Source organism: Euwallacea fornicatus, chromosome 36, assembly GCF_040115645.1.
Source record: "Euwallacea fornicatus isolate EFF26 chromosome 36, ASM4011564v1, whole genome shotgun sequence".
Classification (NCBI taxonomy): domain Eukaryota; kingdom Metazoa; phylum Arthropoda; class Insecta; order Coleoptera; family Curculionidae; genus Euwallacea; species Euwallacea fornicatus.
Genome location: NC_089576.1, coordinates 447,249 through 471,984, shown reverse-complemented (window position 1 = coordinate 471,984; position 24,736 = coordinate 447,249). Strand labels below are relative to the sequence as shown.

The 24,736-nt window shown below is 40.0% G+C and overlaps 3 protein-coding genes across 3 annotated transcripts in view; 1 reads left to right on the top strand and 2 right to left on the bottom strand.

Moving 5' to 3' along the window:
- botv (exostosin like glycosyltransferase 3) overlaps positions 1 to 13,819 on the bottom strand; it is a 35,734-nt gene extending 21,915 nt beyond the window's left edge. The window contains exon 1 of the mRNA XM_066300115.1: positions 13,727 to 13,819. The gene's annotated coding sequence lies outside the window, so the exon portion shown is untranslated. The remainder of the gene's footprint in view (positions 1 to 13,726) is intronic.
- Positions 3,533 to 5,419, bottom strand: Inx2 (innexin 2). The gene has a single exon (XM_066300291.1). The coding sequence runs from the start codon at positions 5,276 to 5,278 to the stop codon at positions 4,199 to 4,201; it is 1,080 nt and encodes a 359-aa protein (XP_066156388.1). The 5' UTR covers positions 5,279 to 5,419; the 3' UTR covers positions 3,533 to 4,198.
- A 1,261-nt stretch (positions 13,820 to 15,080) lies between the features above and the next one.
- Positions 15,081 to 24,736, top strand: Inx7 (innexin 7). The gene is made up of 7 exons (XM_066300117.1): positions 15,081 to 15,183; positions 22,010 to 22,267; positions 22,722 to 22,905; positions 22,959 to 23,064; positions 23,115 to 23,343; positions 23,960 to 24,123; positions 24,260 to 24,736. Exons 1-7 carry the CDS (start codon positions 15,175 to 15,177, stop codon positions 24,549 to 24,551), a joined length of 1,242 nt encoding a protein of 413 aa, XP_066156214.1. The 5' UTR covers positions 15,081 to 15,174; the 3' UTR covers positions 24,552 to 24,736.

The window sequence follows — 24,736 nt, the reverse complement described above, 5'->3', positions numbered from 1 at the left end:
CCTCCACCTTGCGAAGAGATGACCGAAAGCCATTGATGACTCAATTCGATCGATGTCTGTTCGGGAGACGATTCGGTCTTCTCGATCTCCCACAGTTACCGAGATTCTCTACATAAACATTGAAATTTGGCTGCCTGCACGTATTTTCGTGTACATGGACGCGTGAGCAATATTTGGGGATGAAAAGCGAAGAGTGGCAACAGCAATTTCCTGCGAAGCGAACAATGCTTGTGAGTTCTCAAAGAAATTGAGGAGGAATGCTGCGGCGTCGCGGGCTCGGCGCTGTACAATTAAAAACGTATCATTACAACGGCAAATCGTTGTTTAACAAACGACTTTTAAACGTTATTGGTAAATTGCCGCTGTCGGCTCTAAAAATCCAAGACTTACGCGCGAAGGCGTGGCGAGGTACCGCGCATTACAAGCAAAACGAACGCGGCACGTCCGCGGACCGCATTGAGCGTAAGGGGGACGGTTACGCCCGCAACGACGCTTATCCTGTAAAAACGCATTACGCATCGAGCACCCTCTCGGTCTTGCTTGCGGTCTTCCGCACTCCTCGCTGGTGCGGGCAGCAGCAGTTGCGCGAATTTTTGTTTGACGAAGAACTAACACGTAATAAACTGTTAATTACTTAAAGCCACATCGGCTGCATCTTCTTTATTCTTTATGCGAGCGCTCTTCCGATGGTAATTTAGCAATAAATTGCTCTTTAACATTAAAATTAATATACGTCTGTTTGCCGTTCGCCAGAGGACAAAACCATAAAGTAATGTCATCAGAAATATCCGCATGGCGAGGATGTTTAAGCAATTTACTTACCGCGTTTAATAACAGCGATTTTTTACGATTTTTACCTGAATTTTTCACACCGACTCAACAAAAGGCGGTTTTTGAGGGTTTACGACGTAACTGCGCTTACGAGAATTTTTATGATATTTGAGAATTGTAAAACTTAAGTGTTTCGACTATGAGGATCTCTTTTGTGGACACCCGACCGCCTCCGGCACCTAATCGTTCTTGGAAGCGGACATGTCGTGCCGCTCACGTACAATCAAATTGGATACGTTACAATTCCCCGTGAGTGTCCCGATAAGGACACCGGCTGCGGTTTAATAATGAGCAACAACGTGGCACATTTAAGACGCTCGTAGGTCAAGGAAACCGGGACATTTCCAATCGGGTTTTTGCCGGGTTGGCTCGATTTTCACACGAATATCCAGACTTTCTGGCACAACAAGACTGAAACCACCTAACCGTGAGCAATTAAAGTTTCTGTTGGACCAGTAAAACGTCTTTTTGCTCGGGTTCGTTCTGGTTCCGGTGCGATTTACACGAAAGACCCACGGCGAACGTTCGTAATTGATTATTTCACAGAAGCGTTTTGATTAAGTTCAAAAAATCAGGGGCGCAGGACCTTCTGCTTTCGAGAAGGTTAAAAAATACGGTGAGGTAATATCGGGTTAGTTCAGGTTAAATATCGGGCAATATAGGCTTTTTCGAAATTCTTACGAGCCGCATCAGCGGCATTGTTACGAATTAGAAATCGATTCAGTGAGGTCCATTATGCGGGGTCCAGCCCACACTTTAAAAGTCGGATCGTCATTCCACTTGACTTTTCTTTTTATACAGAGCGTTCCTTAATGGATGGTAAAAAGTGAAACGGGTCGGTAACGAGCTTATTTCAAGGCGGAAACTTCGTGCAAGGGCATACCAGCGATTGCCGCCATTTTGAGTGACCGCATTGTCGCGTCCTTAGGTCAATCGGGGCGGACGTGGCCAGCGATTTTTGCAAATACCCCTTAAACTATCGTTCCCAGCCAAAGGCTGAAGGGGCAAAGGAGTTAACAGAAGGCGCAAGGGATTAAGTAACTTTAATGCGCGAAACCTGAAAATGCTACGAAGAAAGTTTTGCTGAGAGCGACCACGAAAGGAGTAACGCCCTGTAGAGTATTTGACATGCTTATTTGTTCATAATGCTGGAACGATTGTTACTACCAGTTATGGAATTCTGCAAAATCGAAGCGAATGCAATTTAGGACACACCTTTCGGCCAAGTATTTGTCTTAAAATGAGTGCGCGACTCACCACCCGTTTCATTTTTACGATCTATCAAGAAAGGTTCCTCACAGGAGGTTCGCAAATTTCCCAGAAAAAGTAAACAAATAAGGTGGCTTCTTCGGGAGGGAGACGCCCTTGTGCCTCCCTTCCTGCATCAGCCGCTGCGGAAGCGATCGGAGACACGCTCAGAACACCGATCCACCCTTATTGGTGACCATTTTTGGAGGTGGTTCTCCACCCTGTGGGACCGAACTTGGATTTCCAATCGTTAGCTTTTAGACGTTTCCAGACCGAGGAAACCGAGCTGGATGTAGGCGGTGTTAAAAACGCTCCTCCATTTTTAGACGAAGCCTTCCTTTTCCTCGTAAGCGAAACACCGCGTATATGAATCCCTACACCTCCGTCCCTCACTTAGAGATCTCGACAAATGTGTATTCGTTTCTAGTACATACAATAGCATACCTACTTGAGAGTGCTGACAGTCAACAGTTACGTGAGCTTAATAATCACAGATATCATTGTCAGTGATGTAAGCCGCACTTCAGCTTCAAGTGACTGTTCCAAATCTCTCCGAATTAGTGGATCCCAAATCCGAGATTGACTCCATGTTCCTCATTCTCCAAGAAACGCGTGACGTACTTTCACATTTGAAACCGGTTTGAGACGTGAGGTGATATACAGGGTGATCGTTTCGAGTGCGCGCGATCGCCCCATCTCCAAAACGGTGAGAGTCGCAAAGTGAGTTAAATAAAACGAAGGTTGTCACTTTTGGCAGGTTTCGTGTGCAGGGATGGTGGTAAAAGCCCATGTGCACTTGTCAGAAAGGGTTCGTGGTGACAACGCACGGCGCCATTTTGCGATATCTCCAAAACGGTGAGAGTCGCAAAGTGAGTTAAGTAAAACGAAGGTTGTCACTTTTGACAGGTTTCGTGTGCAGGGATGGTGCTAAAAGCCCATGTGCGCGTGTCAGGAAGGGTTCGTGGTGACAACGCACGGCGCCATTTTGCGATATCTCCAAAACGGTGAGAGTCGCAAAGTGAGTTAAGTAAAACGAAGGTTGTCACTTTTGGCAGGTTTCGTGCGCAAGGATGGTGCTAAAAGCCCATGTGCGCGTGTCAGGAAGGGTTCGTGGTGACAACGCACGGCGCCATTTTGCGATATTAATAGGCCTGGGTCGCAGAAAGGAAAAGGGTAGAAAAGAACCTTTTTCGACGGTTTTTTTTTTAAATAGTTTCGACAAGGACTTTGACCAAATTGGAATTTTCCTGGAACGTCGCGAGTCAAAGGAAAGCCGGCAACCCAGCTTCGGAGGCAGGGACGGCCACAGTGAAGCACCTGCGGCAGGTCTTGGAAGTATTCGAATCGGAAGATTTCGGGAGCCCCAACGGGCAGGCTGGAATTCTCCGGAGGAGGAGAAATCATCTTTCTCTTCCAGTTCGGTTCGAGGGGAAAATGAGGAAAAATCGAAACGTAATAAATTGATAATTTTATTCTAAAAAATATGTACTCCATACAATTTGGAAGGCACTGTCGGCTTACACATAATATAAAATACACTTTGAACACACGAAAGTCCGTATAGTATGTTTTCAATCGGAAGGTATAGTATAAATAGCAATTGTCTAAAACTAGTTGAAAATTCTATAGTAAAAACCTAATCTATCAATCACAATTATTCATAAATTTACTTCTACTCTATTAATGCTAGAACGATACGATTCCGAGCATCAGATCTATCACAGAGAATTCGATTTCGCTCATTTCTCCATTACCTACACACCTTAACAATAACGAACTTACACACAATGCAAAAATTTGTAGGTGGTAAAAATGATGTCTTTTTTGCCTGAAACAAAGCGAAAACCGTCTCTCTATTGCTTATTTTAATTAGTAAAATGTACAATCATTTTCTAAACAAATCGTCTGGCAGTAAAATTTAACTATAAAATAGTTGGGAATGACCACTTGAGCTACAAAGGAATTATGTTTACGTAATAGTCGTTTCGTACATTACAAAAAGTCTATAAAATTTGTATCGTTAGAACAGTCTTTTCTGCCATCACAGAGCTTTTCAATTGGTCCTCTGTCCGTGTCGTGAAGCACCCCATTATAAAACAGCTTTCGTTCGATACTCCGTTTACACCGATTCTTTGCTTTCCATCTTCTTGGCCAGATCCGAAATGACCTCCTTGAAGATCAGAGGATCAATGTTCTTCCCCAACTGATACAACACGAACCAATCTCCGATTTCGCATTTTTCGGCTATCGTTTCAATTTGGCCTTGCCCCGCGATGCGACATCTGGCTCTCAAGAGATACAGACGCAGCTTCGGGCCCATGATCACGCAGATGCGGTAGAGCAAAGATATTCCGGAGAGAACGCTGAGGATGATGAACCAAAACCAGAGGAAGACGTAGATTTTCTCGTTCACGATGTTCAAGGGGAGCACGCAAAGTCCGTCGAACTTCTGCACCGATCCGGAAGGACCGTATTTGTGGAAGGTGCATTTGGTTACTTTCGGAAATACCCTGGCCATGGGGTCCTCGCGCTCTTCCGGTTCCAGTTCCGTGAACCGCAGCACGTCACTACCATAGGTACTGAACTCCCCGTCGAGGAAGAAGTCCATGAAGAAGATTTGCCCTACTACGTTGGCGAAGTTCAGTACTTCGCAAATGAAGAACCGGAACGCGTAAAAGTTTTGCATGTGCAAGTTCGTTTTGAAGTAATCTACGAGCAACTTCTTCCTATCGCTCTTGCACTCCTCGTTTACGATCGGGCAATTGAGGTCCAGCACTAACATTTTAATCCTGCCCCCTTCCCAGGTCTTCCACAAGTACCTGGGAACGTAGAAGAGCATGGCCTGGAAAAACAGCACGAAGCACACCCATTGGTAGTACTTGTGATACTTGACCTCATCCTTCCCGTCCACGTGACTCGCCACCCCCGGCTGCACTAAGTCCTGTCCTACACGTCCAGTGAGCCTGTTCGGAATGGTGAACGTAGAATAAATCCAGCAGTAAGTGTCCATTACATTTAAGGGGATTTCGTCCACTATACAATCAATGGGGTCCCCTATATACTGTCTACTAGTCACCAGCAAGGAGAAAGCCACCAGGATGATCACAGTGGCTTTGTAATGCAGTCGGAAAATGTTGTTGTCGATGCATACCGCGTCGATCTTCAACAGCCCCTTGACGGAGCCGAACACGTCAAACATCGCGTCACTATCACTACACTCACTAATTAAAGGGGTCAAGTAATGATTGTGCGCTGCAAGCAGCACTAATTTAACCTGCTGTGTATTTAAGTGTACTGAACTACGCTCGAAGCAACTGTATCACCGAACGAGCATTCTGAACGACGCTTCTACGGAGCGCGAGAGGGGGAACGTTCGCCTGTCGGATTGGACATATGGGCCCCCTCTATGCACGTAGTCTCGATGCGAGGGCACCGAAAGCAAGAAACGAGGAAACAAGTATTGAGACAGACCCTTTTGGCTTGGAGCTCCCTTTGTTTTGTGAGTTTAAGGCCTGAGGGACTCTCTCTGCAAGAGGAGCGAGAATTAAAGACAGTTGCGGAAAACGTATTTAGTCACCGCTTTAGACAAAGTAGAAAACTTCTTTAAGCTTCAAAGTGTTAGCTGCGCCAAGCAATGCACATGTAAAAATCGGTTTCAGAGCCAGGTTTTTATAAATGATGCGATTTATTAGCGATAAAAACCCGTAAAACGCAATAAAAACAAGTTATATTAAAATTAGCGCGAAAAGCAATGGGAAAAAAGGATTTAGACGCACGCGCGTGCCGGTTTTTAATCATTTGTTACGTCTGGAAAAACAAATTGTAGCGATTTGTTTATCGCGATCATTTAGAATCGGTTGCTGCTTCGTTGAGACGATAAAAACTAGAAATTTCCCATGATAGCTCCGAAAAATAGACCATTAACAAACGAACAGAAAAATGCGTTCTTTAAATTTTATAAAAGCGGTAAGTCTGCAAGAGAAGTCGGGAAGCTGATGGGCAGACACCATTCAACAGTAGTATATGCTATAAGCAAATTTCAAACACAATCTAAAAATTAAAAAAATAAAAAATAAAAAATAAAAAAAAAATTTTTTTTTTTAATTAAAAAAAAAATTAAAAAAAAAAAAACGTTCCGGCAGACTTTCAAAACTCGAGGACAGAGGTGAGCGCTTTACTGTCAAAACCATGAAGTAGAACGCACTTGGAAGTTCAACAACTATCGCCAGAGATTTGGAATTTGCCACTGGGAAGCCTGGAACACCAAGAACAATGCGAAAAAAATCAAACGAGAAGAGTTCAAAGCTGCTACTGCACGTCGTAAACCAATAATTAAAAATTTTAATAGAAAGAAGTGATCACATTTCGAAAATGTTCATAAACGAAAGTCGAATGAATTTTGGGAAAATATTATAATTCCTGACGAAAGTAAATTTAACGTCGTAAATCAAAATTTAACAAGAGTGAAAAAATTGAGATAAAAGAATGTTTAGTTTAAAAAATTAAACACGTTCACGATCGGCGCGCGCAGAAAAAAGTTTGGGGGGGAGAGGGGGCGTGTCCGCGACCCCAAATTTCCCTTCTCCGGTAAAAATTTGTTTTACCTAAATTATAGGAAAAGAACTGAAATTGTGCATCACTGCAAAATTCCATTAAAATACGATAAGAAGTACCGAAGTTATTAACCAAATAAACTGATTTTTTAATAACTTTAACGCTCTGTATAGGGAGCATGAAACGGCAAAAAAAAGTCGCATAAGGAAAGTCGACTTACTTTCGCTCAAAGAATCTGTGGTCAGCGCATTGGCCTACCAATTTGTAACACCCTGTATATTTCAAACGAAGCGGCGTCTAAATACTTTTTTTCAATCACCGTGTGTAAAGTATTGTGCGCTAAGAACCGAGAACGTCAAGTTTAAAATACGAAGCTCTTTTTTAGCTGTTGCACAACACGATTTTCTCTGGGTTTCAAATTCGAAAGTTCGCGAAATAAAAAAGTCAAAACGAACTTGCACGTTTTTCTGGTTTTTCTGACTGATTTGAAACAACGGAAGCTAAAATCTTAAAAAAGGAACTGCGGAATATCTAATTTATTAACAATTCTTGAAGGGGAAAAGTTCTACTTTGAACGGGCTAACTAGAGATTCTCATGGAAACGCTCTGAGTGAGACTTTTTTCGGAATTTTTAAAAAGCAACCAAAATCAAACTTTTCCGCTTCGCGCAGGCGTTCAGTTTCATTTGTTTTGACGAGCGCCCAAAAATGAACTTTTAAAAAGTTTTTGTGAAATAAATCCTCACAATCCATAGGTTTTGTTTCAATACACTGTGGATCCGCTCCAAATTTTTGATAATCTCTCGAGGAATCGCCTCGTATTCCTTCCTCATACAAACTATGAACCTTTCGTTGTTTTTCACGCAGGTTTAGTAGGTCTACTCTGCATCACATGCATATTCCATCACATTCACATTCCCTTGCTTGGTCGATGTCGTCACGTTTCGCACCCTCGTTTAGAATTTGAGCCCCGGTGTAAACGAGCACTCCCAGCGGGATAAGGCCATATGCGAGTTTCGATATCTAATAGAGTTCTCAACGTACCCAATCAAAATTACCACTTGGACGAACTCATAAAAAAATCAAGAGGAAAATTTCATGAGCGATAACGTTTCTGTTAAAACCTTTAACGCTACGACACTGATCTTGCGCAGTTTCACTTCCTTTCGTCTTTCCGATTCGACAGACACTGAGCAGCGGCGTGCCGGGGCTTGGAAATCAGAAACGATTAAACTTAAGATTTTGCGCTTATCGCAACATTTAAAGTTACAAACAATAGTAAAAATATACAACTCTTCAATGTTTTATAACTTGCACCGATTCTGTTCTTATATAAGTGTTGAATGACTTCCCTAATGTAAAGCAAAAAATAATAATTGCTCGTTGCTTTCGGTGTTAATTGACTTATGTAATCGGTTTACTTTACACCACTGCCTGTATATATTAAGTTTCGGCATTCGGAGCATGTTAATTGAATTAAAATGGAGATCGCGTTTCGTCCGCCATGCCCAATAGGCGAGCGAGCGCGACGTCGGTCGTCGCTGGAATGCCACCGAACGTTACCGCTCCAGAGGACAATATGAAAGTATGTCACGTGAGCCTATCAGAAGACACAGTATTATTGCAAGAAAATAAAACAAACAAATTATATCTATTTGGATGATTGAGCGACTGAAGCAAATTATTATTGCTTTAGTTAAATAAATTAGCAAGAACAAAAGTATAAATAACACATTTAGAATTGATAATGTAAACAGTAATTATTTCTCGATGTGTAATTTATAATGGTGATAACCACTTCTCGGCTTTTCTTGAGATCTGCAAATATTCCTCCGACTATAATCAATGTAACAACGATATTTAGTTTATAAGCCTTTAGTTTTCACACACTCCCCCCCTCTTCCGAAGCTATGCTTTCCGGTAGTTCCGGGGGGGGGGGTCAGGGTGGGGGCAGGAGGGCTGGTTTAATGGGTACACTGAAAACCGGGAGTCCTACTTTTGGAAGCCGATTGACCTCCTACTATTAATGGCTTCTGGGAGCACGTCACGTGTTCCACCAACCCGGTCTGCATGGTGTTCCATAGTAGTACGTCAAAAATTCAGGGAGCGGATCTGTGAATGGTTTTATGGGAAAAGTTCTTGCGAACACAGGCTCGTTCTCGCTTGCTGTCTGAAGTACAGGGTGATGTTATTACTGGGTTGCATCTCCATTTTTTCCTAATAAGGCCGTTCCGGCATTAAGTATCTTTGCGAAAATTGAGGAGCGTAAAACAGGCGTAAAGGCACAGTTTGCAATGGGAAAATAATGTGTTTTATTTCACCAGTCGCGTCCCTGTCGATGTGACCTTGAAAATTTTAAAAGGAAAATATTGCGAGCCGCTGGTTTTTTACAAAAACAATTTTCTGATTGCCCTGTATTACTGCGAAGAAATGCCCTTTGGATATTTTTCATTGCGGTAACTATTTTTATGAAAAAAAAAACAACATTATTTTCTAACTATGTAATATTCAAACTTCAAGACGAAATACATAAGTAAGTTACATTAGTTATAAAAGAGCTACTAAATAAGGTGTTGAAGACGTCCTTCACCTGTTAGAATGCATGCCTCGACCCCCTTTCGCATATTGCCGGAGACTCTTTGGAAGACCTCCGGCGTTATATTTTATTTCGTTAAACAAGTTAAACTTGTGATTTGCCATTTGCAGATTGATGCGTTATTTCTTTCAATGAAAACAATGGAAAAAATGTTCAAGATGCGTTTTTTTTCACAGAAATGTGGGTCATTCCTAAATTATTTTTATTAAAAAAAAAAAAAAAAAAAAAAAAAAGAAAGAGCTTATCGTATTTTTCGCTTAAAATGTTCAGGGTCGCATCAGTGGGGATGCCCATGCTGAAACGAAAAACATTGTTTTCTCCTTCGAAGATGTGTCTGCCCATATTGGACGCTCCCTAATTTTCGTGAAAATATTTAATGCGGAAATGGACTTATCAGAATATTTTTTTTTTAATCACCTTGTATTTCAGACTGCAAACGAAAACACATCTATGTTCATATGAACTTTTTCTTTAAAAGCCATCATCCACAAATTTACCCCTGGTGTTTTTGGTCATTGGTCAAAAAATTTTCACAAATTTGGTATAATTTACGATGGAACGAACGCGAAATTTAACTTGGTATTAAATCCTCGATTGAAAACGTTTTTATGAGTCGAGTTTCGTCGGTAAGAAATATCCGAATAATGAGCAAAATCGAGTTTTGTGAAGCAAATTTGATTTCAAAGCGCTTTTGCTCGGCGACTATCTATTTTTAATTTTAACAAGATGCAACAAACCCTAACTCGACCCAACCGGAACGTTGGAACATAAAAATAGGTTGAATATAGAGAAAGTTTCCAACGTCTTGTAATTCTGGGAAACTTCTTCATTCAAAAATGCTCGGAAACTTTTCAATAAATGTCAAAAATGTCCTTCTTTAATTAAAAAAAAAAAAAAAAAAAAAACATGCTCTGTAATCGCAGTTACGAGTGCACAGTTTAATGATCGTCGTATTCCCTTCAACACCTATCACTTGATGCGCTCTAACGAACGTTAAGTCATTTCCTGACAGACGTATGACACATATATGAATGTTAAGAGACATTAATAGGAAACGCGGCCTACGATTGAAAAAGACAGTTTGTCACTTTAAACAGATGCGTCATTAGAAGCTTAGTTATAAATTTGAATAGAAATTTCCTGGATAAGCATTAGTGTTCAGTGATTACCTGCATTTTTCATAAAACAATTAAGATAAATTTGAGATTAGGTGTTATTAGTTAACGGTTTGAAATTTGAAGAAATTTGGCGAAATACCAACAAACTATTTGGTGATTAATAGTTTAGAAATCTCCCAGCAAACCCGTGTGACATGTAGTACTCTCGATTGCGTATGGTTTGCTACATGAGTTGTCTCGACTGTGTAATGTATTTTTATGTTACACCTCCATACGTACGATAAATCACCGTTTTTTCGGTAATATACTCGGTAAGGCGAGACTTAAAAACTAATCGTCTTCAAAATAGTCGATCATTAGCCATCAGAATAATTTTTTTTTACAAATACCTACCTAAAAGAACGAGACAGATAAGATCGACATGTTTATATGAAACGCTCAGAGTTACTCATGGACACGTTCAAAAATCCGCCTTTCGCTTCAGGTACTCACCGACTAGTTCGCTATTTTTCAGACTTAGTTAATTGTTTCAAGGAGTCTTTCAAGAACTATTGTTTTATCACAGTCACGTACATCATAAATTACATTCACTATACCGAAATGCTCAACACCTTAGCAACAATAATCAGCGTAAAGTAATAAACGTATTCATATTCCAAATCGCTTAATTATGTGTTTGAGTGCACCCTTAGAAATTCCAAATTTTCGATACGTAATCGAAAGAAGATCTACGAGAAGAATGATTGAAATCTGCGGTCCTTACGGCGATCGTCGGTCCGATCGAAGCCTTAATCCTCCGTATTACGAAGATCCTTGGACCGTTCCAACAGATTCATTAGGGAGGTATCTCAAATTGCACACGTTTTTAATTAATATCGGATTCTAAGGCTTGAGAGTCCCCTTTTCGGATCATTGGGCAAGGTCCAGGGCCTGCATTTAAGCTCTACAATGATTTATAATAACCGCAAATTAGTTATGAACTAAATCCGAACAATAAAAATGCATCAAACCATAAAGAGACTTGCCACACTATTTCTCACTTTAATCGGTCACAGTTTCAATAAAATGTCCTCAATTTCAACCATGTCGTACAAATATTTATTCGTTCGAGATTGATTGTTTTAAAATCAAATTACCCCATCGGTTGATTCATTTGCTCTTAACATCCCGACGATAATAAAGAAAATTAGGTGTCGATGCGAAGAACAGAAGTTGGAAATTTCGTAATGATGATGTGTCATTTGTCGAAATCGATAATCTCTATGACGTAATTTGCACATGTCGGTGGCAACATTTAACATCGTTCGGTATGCGTCTGTCGTTTTGTTTGTACATTTGAAATGTGCTTAATCAACTGAACATTATTAGGGCGCGTGAAAACGGTGAAAGAGTGAACGCAATCAAGATTGAACATCCAATCGCTTCACAGGACTTAACGTTACGTAGTAACATGTTGGCACTCAATAATGTTCGTATTCGCCTACATTGTTACACAAAAGTGCTAATTAATTTCGTATTTGTTATGTTAATTTCAATAAACCTAGATAACCAGAATAATGGATCAATATTTACATTAACACTTCTGATATTTCGGTTAAATTTTTGAGGAAATTTGTCTCTAGAAGCGTCGTTGTTGGGAGAGTAAACATTTATTATTAACGAAATTGTTCATGTAAATAGGTCGAAAATTGAAAACGCACTACTATCACTTGTGTCATTGCCTGACTCCTTTTCTACGTGCACTTTGGCTTTCAACTTTGTTTAAATAATTCGAACCGGATTGAAGGCGCTGATAAGTGATTTCTCATCCGTTCCTTGAACGTATGAATCTTATTTTAATGAAAATGCGAACAATGAAGATTTATTACTCCGTCAATATTCCGAGTATACCTTTGCATAATGTTGTAAAACGAATTATTATGGTGGTCTAACGAGGAAAGCAAACAACCTTCATTTGTGTTATGTGATGTACGATATTAAAAAAAAAAAAATCTATTTTTAGGTTTTTTGATTCGGAGCGATAACTAGGTCGAAACATCGATGGGAGACAAAGTGTTTTTTGTCTAATCTAGTTCAAAAGTGATAAGGATCATTTATAAACGGTTAATATTCATTAGAACGTACTCACAAGTGGTGAATTTGAGAGCAATTCCCATTATGCCTTCCCGATAGGAAAAGCCAAAAAGACCCAAAGGCGACGTCCTCAACAATTTTTTAACAACAAATTCTCTGCTGAATATCACTTTTTTTACGATTACCTGTCACGACCTGTCAATCGATCATCCCCTTTGTGGTTTTGCAATTAAGAATTGCTTTTGGGGACCTGCATTTTCGAATTTCAAATCAAAACGATCCGAGTCAATAAAACCTATTTATTAAAAACTTGGAGGACTCAAGATCTAACAGATCGTTTACGTTTTGCCCACGTTCATTAGTTTTTTTATTAGACAAGCGCGTGATTACTAAACGATACTTGGCAACGTCGCGTCGCTCTTTAACTTTGACCCTGTCACAGTGACACTGGCGGCATGGGGGTCCGTGACAATCGAACTGTCCGTCTGAGGTCGCTACGCTTTCTTGTTTTGTCGAATTCAAGCCTGCAGCTTCTCGTTTGGTTTAGAATTTCCCTATTTTTAGAAATCTAATTCTCACCCCCCCAAGTAACAGAATTTTCTCGTACCTCTCATTTTTAAATTAGGCAAATGAATGATTATATAAAGGATAATTGGCAATTGCTCTTTTGTTATTAATAATGCCAGTGACAGCGTGGGAAAGTATCAACTGTCAACCTGCGTGTCTCAGACTACCAGAAAGCACCTCTTGTCTCTGGGTCTTCCGCCATCCCTGAGAAATTCCTTTGCATGCGCACAAGCCGACAACGTTGTTGCGAGGTTAAGCAGTGTTGCCACATCACTTAATTTGCTGTAGATTTGCTTTTTTTATTATCCTCATTTCGTGTCGAACTCTAGTAATGTTTTTCCCCGTAGATTTACATTTTCAAATTAGGCAAATTAGTGATTAAGGAAAGAAATGTTGACAACAAAAATTGGCACGAGGAGATAGCGATTATCAAACGATTTGTTGCCACATTTAAAGCATTTTTCAGATTTAAACCTTTGGCTCGATTTGTTCCACATGTTTTGGTAGCTTATACAAAATCAATCCGCATGCTCGCAAATTGGTCACGCCGTTGGGAAATTATGTAACTCGTTAGTGGAACTATAAAAATAATTGCGAGTTCTGACGGGTGTGACCCGAGTAGTTCTGACATTAAAATTGACAGAAAGTGATGCCGTTTGAGGTTATAGGTGCGCACTGGCCTTCCTGGGTTAGTTTATGTTCCGCAGCGCCCTCAACGATAGTTCAGTTCAGTCACTTACCTTTTTTCAATTGGAAGAACAACCGTTTTTTTACCACATCCATCGCATTGCGGTCAAAACGTACGAAATCTCAAAAAGCAGTGCTTCTTAAGGATTTCAAGAGACCAGGCAGGACGTCGCTTGGAATGTCACCTTTACCGGTCAGCCGGTGACCCCCCTCATCCTGCGCTTGACCCCCTGCACGGCCGCATGGAGACAGCTTGCGTTTTTCTTTGTTCAGTCGGTCGGCGGCCTATCTTTGACTTATCTAACACTCTATTAGGATGGAATTACCGACACCTCGTTAGGTTCGGGTTATCTGCAATGTAAAAATAGCGTTAGTGACACGAGCTAATTTTTTTCCTAGAATGAAGATCCTGACCGCCAGGTTGTTACATGGTCAGTGGCCGAGTGGTTACATGAAATTGCATTTGCCGCTGATTTTACAATAACACGCATATTTGTTTGAAAGTTGACTTCCTGATCAAATTTTGGTCATGAAGCGAAAGAAGAAATGAAAACAAAATACAAGGGGGCCCAATAGGGGGCGAGCGGAAGATCGAGAAAAAACCGTTATGATGAAAGAAATTAACACAAAAGTTTATTCGTTTTTAGATTCTATAACCAGAAGGTGTTTTCCATTATACGGGCTGTCCTAAAATCTCTTTTCTAGCCATAACCGTTAATCCCTTATCGTTCGTCTATCCACTATATTGGACCGTCGTGTACGATTTACAGCTTTTAGAACTTTTTAATCAAAGGCATACATAAAAGTTGGTTTTATTAAGACCAGTTCCACACATAAGATTACAGCTTTGAGGAAATCGTTAAAGGACAGAGGAGCGGAGGAAGGGAGTAGTCAATTGAAGCAAACCCGGCAGTTTCAAAAATCACAGGAGTAGTGACGAATGTTCGAAATTGCATAATAGAAAATATAAATAGGCCCAATGTGAGTCAGTTTAGTATCAAAGATAGTATGCTGATTGCAACGTAGTTTCACTAAATCTCTGCAGAAATAGAGTTTGCGGTATTTCGCGAAATCAGGAGTGATCAGGACAGTCTTTGTCCTGATGACGAAATGAAACGATTAAAACGAATACTTATTATAATTGTTTATATATAATCCGTCACTATGCTATAAGTAGCATAAAAGTATCAATGTTTACTTACGTGTTCCGTACCAGCCCCGAATTTGAGGAATTTGCGTTTGATACACGATTTTGAGTATTACTGTTGTCTGAATATTATTTACTATAACTCCAAAAAAAAAAAAGATAAATTTTATAAATCATGGACAATTTGCCAACAACAATTTCGACTTATTCATCAATAATATCAACATTTAGATAATAAACCACTTAATTTTTTCACGAACCTATCGCTAGTTTGCTTCAGTCAGAATTTCATATTTCTGAAAAAGCAGCGTACCCAACTTACTAATAACAAGAAACAACAGTGGCTTTTCGATAATGAAGAAGGTAAGCTACAACACAATATAAAAATATTTGTATTTATACCACTCCCTTTATGTGAGTCACTCGGTAGATACGATGTCCTCAAAAGATCTAAAGCAAAATTTTTCAATACTTTCACTAATCACTTGGAACCTCCGAGGAAGTCATGATTACTGCATGTGCTATAAACTTGAACTACCTGTTAATTTTCATTGAAGCGTTAAAATAGGGCTCAGGGTGTTGGTCAGAATCTCGGCTGCTACGAAAACTATGTTGAACGAAAATTAACGGTGAATTACTAATTTGACCGACGACCAAGGATCGATCAAAGGAAATTTTTCCTTTTAGCTTTTTAAACTTGACACGAGTGAAGTTAGAAATTCAGCAAATGTAAAATTGCATTAAATCCCTCGATGACTTAGAAGACCTGACTGCAGCAAGTAATACCCCGTTCAAAGTGAGGAATTTTTTCACAGGAAGGCCTCCACGTATTGGTGTCTCAAAGACGTCGTTTTGCTGTGAGAGATTCGTCGTGCGCCGGCGCGAATATAAGATCTGTGCTATTTCTGAATTTGCACAATTCCAAGTAAAAATCCTTTATGCTTATCTACAAACAGTATTTGGAATACTGAAGCGTCCTTTTCGATAATACACGAAATAAAATAAATAATGGAAAATGCATTCAGAATAATAATGAAAAGTTACATTAGATAAGAATATGCATATGTACGTTCGTGGGGTTTGGGATAAGTTTTAAAGAGCACAAATTTCGACGTGTTATCTAAGTTTCGTATCAAGTATTTAGAAAACGGAACTTATGTGCGATAATCTGGGTTACAGAGGAAATCAAACAGCGCCTAAACGTACAAGAAACTTGTGAAGCTCATGGACATCGCTAAATGGCCAACAAAGCAGGTGCGCTTTGATACAAAATAACATTGGGTTTCAGGCACTATTGTGCCTATTTTTACACACAAAATCAAGTGCATTCATACAATAAAACTTAAGTGCTTGCAGCCACTGAAGGCAGCTTACTGAATCTGTCGATTTGAAATTTAAAGCTCCAGCTAGAACATTTTATTTCCTCTTTGTTTTAAAAGGGCGAAAATACCCCAAGCTTGGATTAAAAATAAATATATTGCACTCCGTACATGCTTAATAATGCTTAAAACCTGCCAGGGATTTAACTTCACGTACATGTTAAATTCGATCATCGTCATTGTTTACTGTATATATATATATATGGAAAAAAACATCTGTTTTCCAAGGTCAAACAGGATTTTTTAAAATATAGTCTAAGCGACTATCGCAGTTTTTCCAGAAAATATATTATTTTTCCCCTCTTTGCAATTTTAAAATACTTTTAAACGTTTAATCTCAAATGACACTAGCTACAAGCATTTTACTACCGGGTGCCTGGGCCGACCTTGGACCTAGAAAACTAACGCGGAACGGCGGTTTTCATTCTTTTGCGCATGGACGGGTTAACCAATTGAGAAACTTTTACGTAGAGGCCGTAGTACTCGAGCCCGGCCATCTTTCCGCAATTTTTTCAATCTTTTAACTGGAGCCGCTTCGACTCAAAACGCCCCCAAAATTGAAACAAAAATAAGTATCCCGTGCAGCCGTCAAGGCTGCGATTGGTCACAGTCAAGGCCAGAATTAAACAAACACAAAATCGCCAACAACACGAGCGTAAAAACCCCATATCAAATGAATTTTTCCTTTTTTTTTAACCTTTTATTTAAATGGAACAAAGAAAAAGTGGAAATAAATAAATTATTAGGTGTATAAATCAATTCTCGGCCCTTAGGTAAAATTGATTAAAACACCTCTCTGAATTTACAATTTTTTCTAAATATTTAGTCCGTTTTGAAGCGCCATCTGTGAGCTATCAAACCGCCTAATTTGATTAATCTAACCACGAAGAACGTTACAAATGTCGTCTGACAAACAGCGCTTAAGGCACTCTCGTCTTTTCACTTTTCAACTTAAAAAAGATGCTGCAGGTGCGCAAGACATGATTTGTTCAGCATTGGGAGAGAATGCTGTGCCTTATAGTACGCGTAAGAAATGGTTTCAAAAGTTTCGGAATGGAAATTTTGATCATTTTGAAAATGAAATACGCCCCGGTCGACCAGAAAAGGTTAACGATGAAGAGTTGGAGAATTTACTCAATGATAATCCCTGCCACACACAAAAAGAGCTTGCTGACGCACTCGGAATGATTCGACCAGCTATTTCGATGCGTTTGAAAAAATTAGGAAGGATACCAAAGGGAGGTCACTGGATACCTCATGATCTTAGCCCTGATAACAAAGATCGGAGCTGCGAAATTGCAATATGGATGAAAAGTGGATTTAGTATGAAAATCCTAAGAGAAGAAAATCGTGGGTTTATCCGGGAGAACCATCAGCAAGTACCGCAAAACCAAACATCCCCAGAAAAAAATTGTTATTGAGCATTTGGTGGGATTCCAAAGGTGTAATTTGTTGTGAGACACTTAAACCAAGAGAAACTATTACTGCCAACCGTTATCAAGACCAATTAATGAAATTGAGGGACGCCATTGAGGAAAAAAGACCTTTTAATGGTGGTGCAACACGGCATGTCATTTTGACGCACGACGACGCGCGACCTCTCACGGCGAAAGACACCATTGACGTTATCTCCGCGTTGGGCTGGGAAGTTCTCCCTCGTGCGGCGTATTCGCCAGACCTTGCACTTTCTGATTATCACCCTTTTCGAGCACTACAACGTCGCCTGGTTGATACGTACTTTCAACGTCTCGAAGAAGTCCCCCGAACAATGAAAGATTTTATCCGACCAAAATCACCATCTTTCTTCCGAGATGAGACTCGAAAATTACGTGATAAAAGGGCAGAAATGCGTTGAAAGTGAGGGCAATTACTTCGATGATTAAATTGTAATTATTTTTTTTTTAATAAATAATATATATAAAAAATAAAAATCTAAAAATTGTTAAAAAATTAGGCCGTGAATTAATTTATACACGTGATAAACAACTGCCCATGCATTAAAGCTCAACCAAACGAGCAAGCGAACATAAACAAAAAGTCCTGAAGATTGTTTGCAAAAACGTTTACGGCAACTGCCCGAGGAGACCACCGACCCCAATCCGTTCGAACGGTTAAAGCATTCAATTTTTTGCAATTTGGGGGTGTTTTGAGTCAGAACGGCTCTAATTGGAAGGTTGGAAAATTTACGGAATGGTGGCCGGCCTCGAGTGCTGTGATGTTCGTCTCAAAGTTTCCGAATTGGATAATCTGCGCAGGCGCAAAAAGTAGAAACCGACTTCCCATGTTGGTCTCCTACGTTCAAGATTCGTTCGCGCGCTGGGCGTATGTGTCAGTCGCCAATTACAGATTTGACGACAGGGTATAACGAATCTCATAATTCACGCGTAAAACGCAATATTTTTCTATTTTGCAGAATTGACGTAATCAAACAACATTCAACTATGTGTACAAATGACAACAGATACCGAAAACCTTTAACAATCGTTTTACTGGGATTGGTACTTCTAATTGAATCTTTGTGTCAAGTGCAAATAACACATAGTTTTTATTGGAATAACAGCTGTTCATAAAATGACAAAATATGCTTGTGAGATAAACAAATATTTTATTGTAATAATCTTAGATAATTGAGTTGGGTAATACCCATTTCCCAAGCGGTTCGCAATCGAACACGTTCGCTTCGAGATTTGTGGATACTCAGTCAAGTGACGTGTAACTCGGAAACCTTAGTACTAAGAAGCGTGGCCCCATCGAGGGCTAAAGGAATCAATTCTTCGATTCGATATGAAAGTCGTCGAAATCGATACGGTATCTTCGATTTTCCCTTGCTAACACAATGCGGCTGCGCATACAGCGTGTCGGAAATTTAACGCTCGCTTTGGGAATTCGTTTGGAAATTTCAGAGCACCTCCATTTCGCGCTGTTAGAGCCCTCAAACTGAGACGTTGCTCTAAACATCCTCGCTGCGAATACAAAGGTTCTCCGTCGTCTCGTATTTCGCAACTTGAAATTTTCTATATCGTTAAAAGCTGAAAGATAACGGACCGTTTTCGAGACGATTAAAATATTCAGCAAAAAACGGTTTCGGTAAAAAGAGGGTTTAAAGACCGAACGGCACGTTCACGATCAAAAGCTTCTTTTTTTTTAATATCTAAAAAACGGTTGAGATTTTCGTCTGTTTTTTCCTGTCCCACGTGCGGTCTGCCAGTCCTTCGTCGGATAAAATTCAGATGATCTCCAAACAAAACCGAGATTCATGGAACCACATCGACCTCAATAATACACCTTAACAGCACACTTAAATTCTGAAGCAACATTATTCTATCGGGGCTTGACACATAATATGTAATATTATAAATCTTAATCGCATTCTTATCAGTGGAAAGTTAATGCACATGACAATGGATCTCTCGATTGTCCTTAGACCAAAGCAGCTCAAGTCGTACAAACTAATTCACGTGTGTTATACTCTAAATTGATGACAGTTCAGAGGTTCAGAGTGGCGGTTGTAATTAATTGATTAGGTAAATTAAACCGAACCATACGGTTTTCAGTGAATGTTGCGCCGTGGCCAAACTGTATTTGTGAGATTTTTCTCTGTGTTTCATCTAGTGGGTAAGTTCTATGCGGAGCTGCTGCATCTCCAAACACGCTCCACACACATTTTTTTTCCTTTTTTTAACTTAATCCCTGCCAAACGGACCACTTATGAGGATAGCCTGAATCATTAGTTTTTAGCACCACCAATAATCGTTATAAGTGGGGCTGCTTCTCCCTAAAATTAAAATCAGTCCGAAGCACTAACATTAAATTCGTTTTCGTCAAGGGCCGCTGCAGCACGGTCCGCAGTTGCGCAACTGCTGCGCTTCCTGCACGACGCGCTACCCTTCGATGGACTTAAACGTGCGCGCGCATAACAGGAAACCTTTCCAAGCCCCAAACGGTCGTAAGCCCGTTACATAACTGATAACTCCGCTGAATATCGTTAACGATTAGTTTTATGGTCTATTATAACCAGATTTATTATGACACCGTTACGTAAAGAATCTAAAATATACGTGATTGAGCAGATTCTGGAAAGATTTATTGTGGCACTGTTGCGCAAGGGACCCTGAATAAAGCTGACTAAGGAGATACAAGAAGGCGGGCGAATTCTGGCGCAAAGGTTAACCGAAGCATGCGCTTCGGAAATTGTAAAGAAAGTGGGTGTTGGTACCCCTGAAGTGATTTAGCTCGAAAGTATGAATTTGTGTCCGACTTATTAGGGATTAGTGACGACGATGGTGTGGTCATACGCGAAGTGGCCTGCACAAAAGCGTTGAGTTACATCCAAGGTGCGCGAGGACGATAATCGAATCAATAGAAACAGGCGCGAAACTCACAACGCTACAAACTACAACTGTTCACACGTGCCATTGTCACATTTCATGTAGTCGAAAATAAGTTTTGTTTCTACTTTATTACGTGCCTGTCAAAGCGCGACGCTCTTGACACCTGTCAAAGCGCGACGCTTTTGACACCTGTCAAACGCGAACTCTATCGCTACATTTGACAGGAGTTTTCGAACTTATTTCACACTCGGTATATCAACACACTGAAGACTTTCCGATTCGTGGGGAGGAATTTTAGTCTCTTTTGTGCCAACTTTTCACTTCGGGGTGATGAAATTCTAACATCTCAACATGGCGGGCGTTTCAATGGGTTGCCATTTGAGAATAAAAAGAGGGATTAACCAGAAAAGTCGCAAATTGCAGTTATTATAAATAATAGCCGGTCCCCATTTCTCACAGTGGCAGAATGCGCCATAACAAGATTAAACGCGTTCATCTGTCAAAAACTGACATGTTCATATGATCACTAACAGTTAACTGACCCTGAACGTTAGGGCACTCCTGTGAAAATTAAAGAAAAACCTAAATGTAATACCTAATGGGGGCCGCAATAACTTGTAGATTTCAAATATGTAGGTAGAGATATATAGGGTGTCCCAGTGAAAATTCGAAAATTAGGATCTTTTCAGCTAAACCACAAAATTAACTCTTCAACAATTTTCTATGAAATCATAATATTGAAACTTAAATTTTAAAAACGTCTAAAATGGTTAAATTTCCTGATTGATCCATCTAGCCCTGAAAATATGCGCATTACGGTCTTACGTTACTTATGATATGGCTAAATGCCACAATTTCATTTCAAAAGGCAATTTATTATTTGCTTCACCTTATGGTTTTTCCTACTGTTCCATGGAAGCATGACTACATTAATCAGTGGAAAGCGCTAGCGAAGCCGCACCTGCAGCACCTGAATCACACATTGTTAGATTAGGAGTAACGTATCCCCGTTTTTATAGGTTTGAACTCGGTAAATCTAACTAAAGGCTAGAGAGATGTTCATATGCCCAAAACAAAGCAAATTACTGTAAAAAATAATAATTAAAAACAAAAAACAAAGATGAATATTATGAATTTTTATTACTTTCTTGTCTTAACTCTGTCTTGCTCATAGCAATGCTATCAAGTAAGGATGGACGTCCATGATAACTTATGACATATTGCCGCGATAATCCTGTAGCATTTTACCTTACATATACGGTCTTTTTTGCTCACAAGTGTGCGGGGCGAAGCCACCGTACCGCATACTTGTAGAAAAATTGCATGTTAACACTCGTTACTTTGGCGCCGGTTCTATTTTACAGTCAACAGCTGATCAAGGGGTAAGTAGACACCCGGGCGCAGCACCGAACTGCCCGGATGTACATACGTCCACGTGAGAACAATATAAGTTTGATTAACGCAAATGTGATGTTCCAGAAGCGTGAAAACGTAAACATGATCAAAACCTTCGAAGGGGTCGTGCCCTTCGTCAAGAGGTTGACAACCCAGAGCCAATCTATTGACAATTGGATTTTTAAGTTGCACTACCGACTAACGTTTGCCATACTCATGGTGTCGACCATTCTTGTTTGCTCGAGACAGTACATCGGCGAACACATACATTGCATCGCAGATGGAGGAGTACCCGCGAACGTCATGGACACTTATTGCTTCTTCACTACTACCTTCACTTTGGTATGTGAAAAACAGAAAGTTCACGTTGAGATATTTTAACGCGTTTACTACGCTCACGCGTTAAAACGTCTCAAGCAATTGACACGTTCGCTACGCTTGCGCGTCAATGTCATGAATATTCATATCCGCTTTTTAACGCACCGGGCAATAGCCAAATAGCTGTTTCATTAATGGACAATTTCGTGAACGTTAAAGAAAAGTGTTCGTTAATCAGTCGGAAAATAATCCAATTTAACCAGCTATTACGAACATTTTTAAGTAGTTAAATTTTAGTAAAATTGATTAATCAGGTCTGGTCTACTTGCCTCAAAAGGTTATATTAAAACAACCTTGAATAAGGTAGTAGACGCTGGCATTATTCATTATGATTTAAACGGTAAAATTTGTATGCGTTTAATTGCACATGTGGGCTGCGTTGCATAAGCGATCGTGAGAACATTTTTGAACATTTCAGGTTAAAGATATGAACGCACAACTCGTCGATAAAGGCAGCATCCCTCACCCAGGGGTGGGTTCTTACGGCATTAACTCCACGGACCAAATCAAACATCACGCCTACTACCAATGGGTCCCTTTCGTCCTCTTTGGACAGGCCATCATGTTCTACCTCACCCACATATTATGGAAGAAGCTGGAAGGTACCGTTCAGATAAAACGATCTGCAGATGCATTTTTTTTTTTTTAATTTTAGGTGGGAGGATCAAATACTTGGTGGACGGCTTGGAACTGGCGGCATTTTCCCTTGAAGACAAGAATTTTAGGATTTCCAGTAAAAATATACCGACAAAACAAGAAAAGTTAGTGTAGACCCCTTCGATGTTCATTAATCAACATTGTAACGTCCTAGGGAGCAGAAGATCCAGATCATAAGGAGGGCCTTCATAGATCGACTCTACATCAGCGGATCGTGGTCTCTGAATTTAGTTTTCTGCGAAATTCTCAATTTCTTCAATGTTATATTCCAAATTTACATCACGAACGAATTCCTCAGCGGGCAGTTTTTGCATTTAGGATCAGATGTATGGAACGAAGGTCTGGAGTCTAGCGTGGATCCTTTGGACGAGGTTTTTCCGAAGGTACAAAAGCTATTTGTAGTTCCGTTGACGCGATAAATTCCTGATTGAATGACAGTTTCAACACCACTTAATCCCCAAAAAATCCATTGTTTTTAGAGATTTTTCCATTTGATATTCGAGCTAATCTCTCAGAAGTGTCCCACTCGATCGCATAACGTTTCTCAATTCTGGACTTTCTCTTAAATCTATTGTTACCGTACGAAGATAATCATCATCATCTCGGTATTTACCGCTATTATATTTTAATCCCACTTCATGCTACAAAATTTACGAAGACTATAAAAATGTGTGCGATAATGTAAGAGACAATGTGTTTAGGAATCTAAAAAGCGGAATTAAAAAGGATTATGCAGCAATCATTGCGCATCACGCATAGATTAATAACGATTTACAATGGAAATTGCTGCATTTCTGACGATGAGCGAGGTTTATTACTAGGAAATATGCGATATATCTTGTAAAGAATTTACGAGCAGTCATAAAAAAAAAAAACAAGTAAAGAAATAATGAAATGCACACGAAAAACTTATCACGAGCCTCTAGCGACCGTTTTTTAGCGATTCATTCAAGTCTCATCGAAAGATCCCCACTAAAATAGCTGTGTCTTTAACTGCAGGTAACCAAATGTACCTTCCACAAATACGGCCCCTCCGGGTCTATTCAGTGGCATGACGCAATGTGCATCATGGCACTAAACGTCATCAACGACAAAATCTACACTTTTCTTTGGTTCTGGTTTGTCATCCTTTTTATCCTCACCGCCTCGGGTTTGGTGTGGAGGTAAGTCTGGAACGCAGTTCTGAGATCCACCCTCGATCTGATGTCAAAATGACGCGCGCGCCTGACATTCCGCTGTCAACCTCCTGTCACTTTGACTTCACTCGAGTCAAAAATCACATTTCGAATCTCCTTTAAGATTGCTGACGGTACTTTTGCACGCCAAAAGCGCCGCTTTCAACAAAATGGTGTTCGCTTACACGTGTCCAGGGAAGATTAACCCGTGGGACGTTTTGACTGTCTCGCGGTACTGCAGCTACACGGATTGGCTCTTCCTCAAGTATTTGGCCAAGAATCTAGATGGTTTGGTGTTCCGAGAGATTATCATTGGTTTGGCGGAAGAATTGGATGCAGAAAACAACAGCGAGCAAGCCAAAAAGTCTTTGTTGAGCGATACGTCGATTGAGAACGAGGAGTTCAAAATTGACTGAAAGACTGAGAAAAAAAAGTCCTGAGATTCAGGGTTTATTAATTAATTTATTTGTTTTTAGTTTGTTTCAAGGTCGAAAATTAGTTTATCAATAACTTTAGATTTAGTGTATAATGTGTGATATTTCTTATATTAATAAAAAGACAAAGGCGAGAAATATGTTCTAAACCTTTGGGGCAGATTGTC

Excerpts from the sequence above, each read along its gene's own strand:
- Inx2 (XM_066300291.1), bottom strand. The coding sequence starts at position 5,278 with ATGTTTGACGTGTTCGGCTCCGTCAAGGGGCTGTTGAAGATCGACGCG.
- Inx7 (XM_066300117.1), top strand. Across the intron at positions 22,268-22,721 it reads TCACTACTACCTTCACTTTG|GTTAAAGATATGAACGCACA; the intron begins GTATGTGAAAAA and ends TGAACATTTCAG. Across the intron at positions 24,124-24,259 it reads GCCTCGGGTTTGGTGTGGAG|ATTGCTGACGGTACTTTTGC; the intron begins GTAAGTCTGGAA and ends ATCTCCTTTAAG.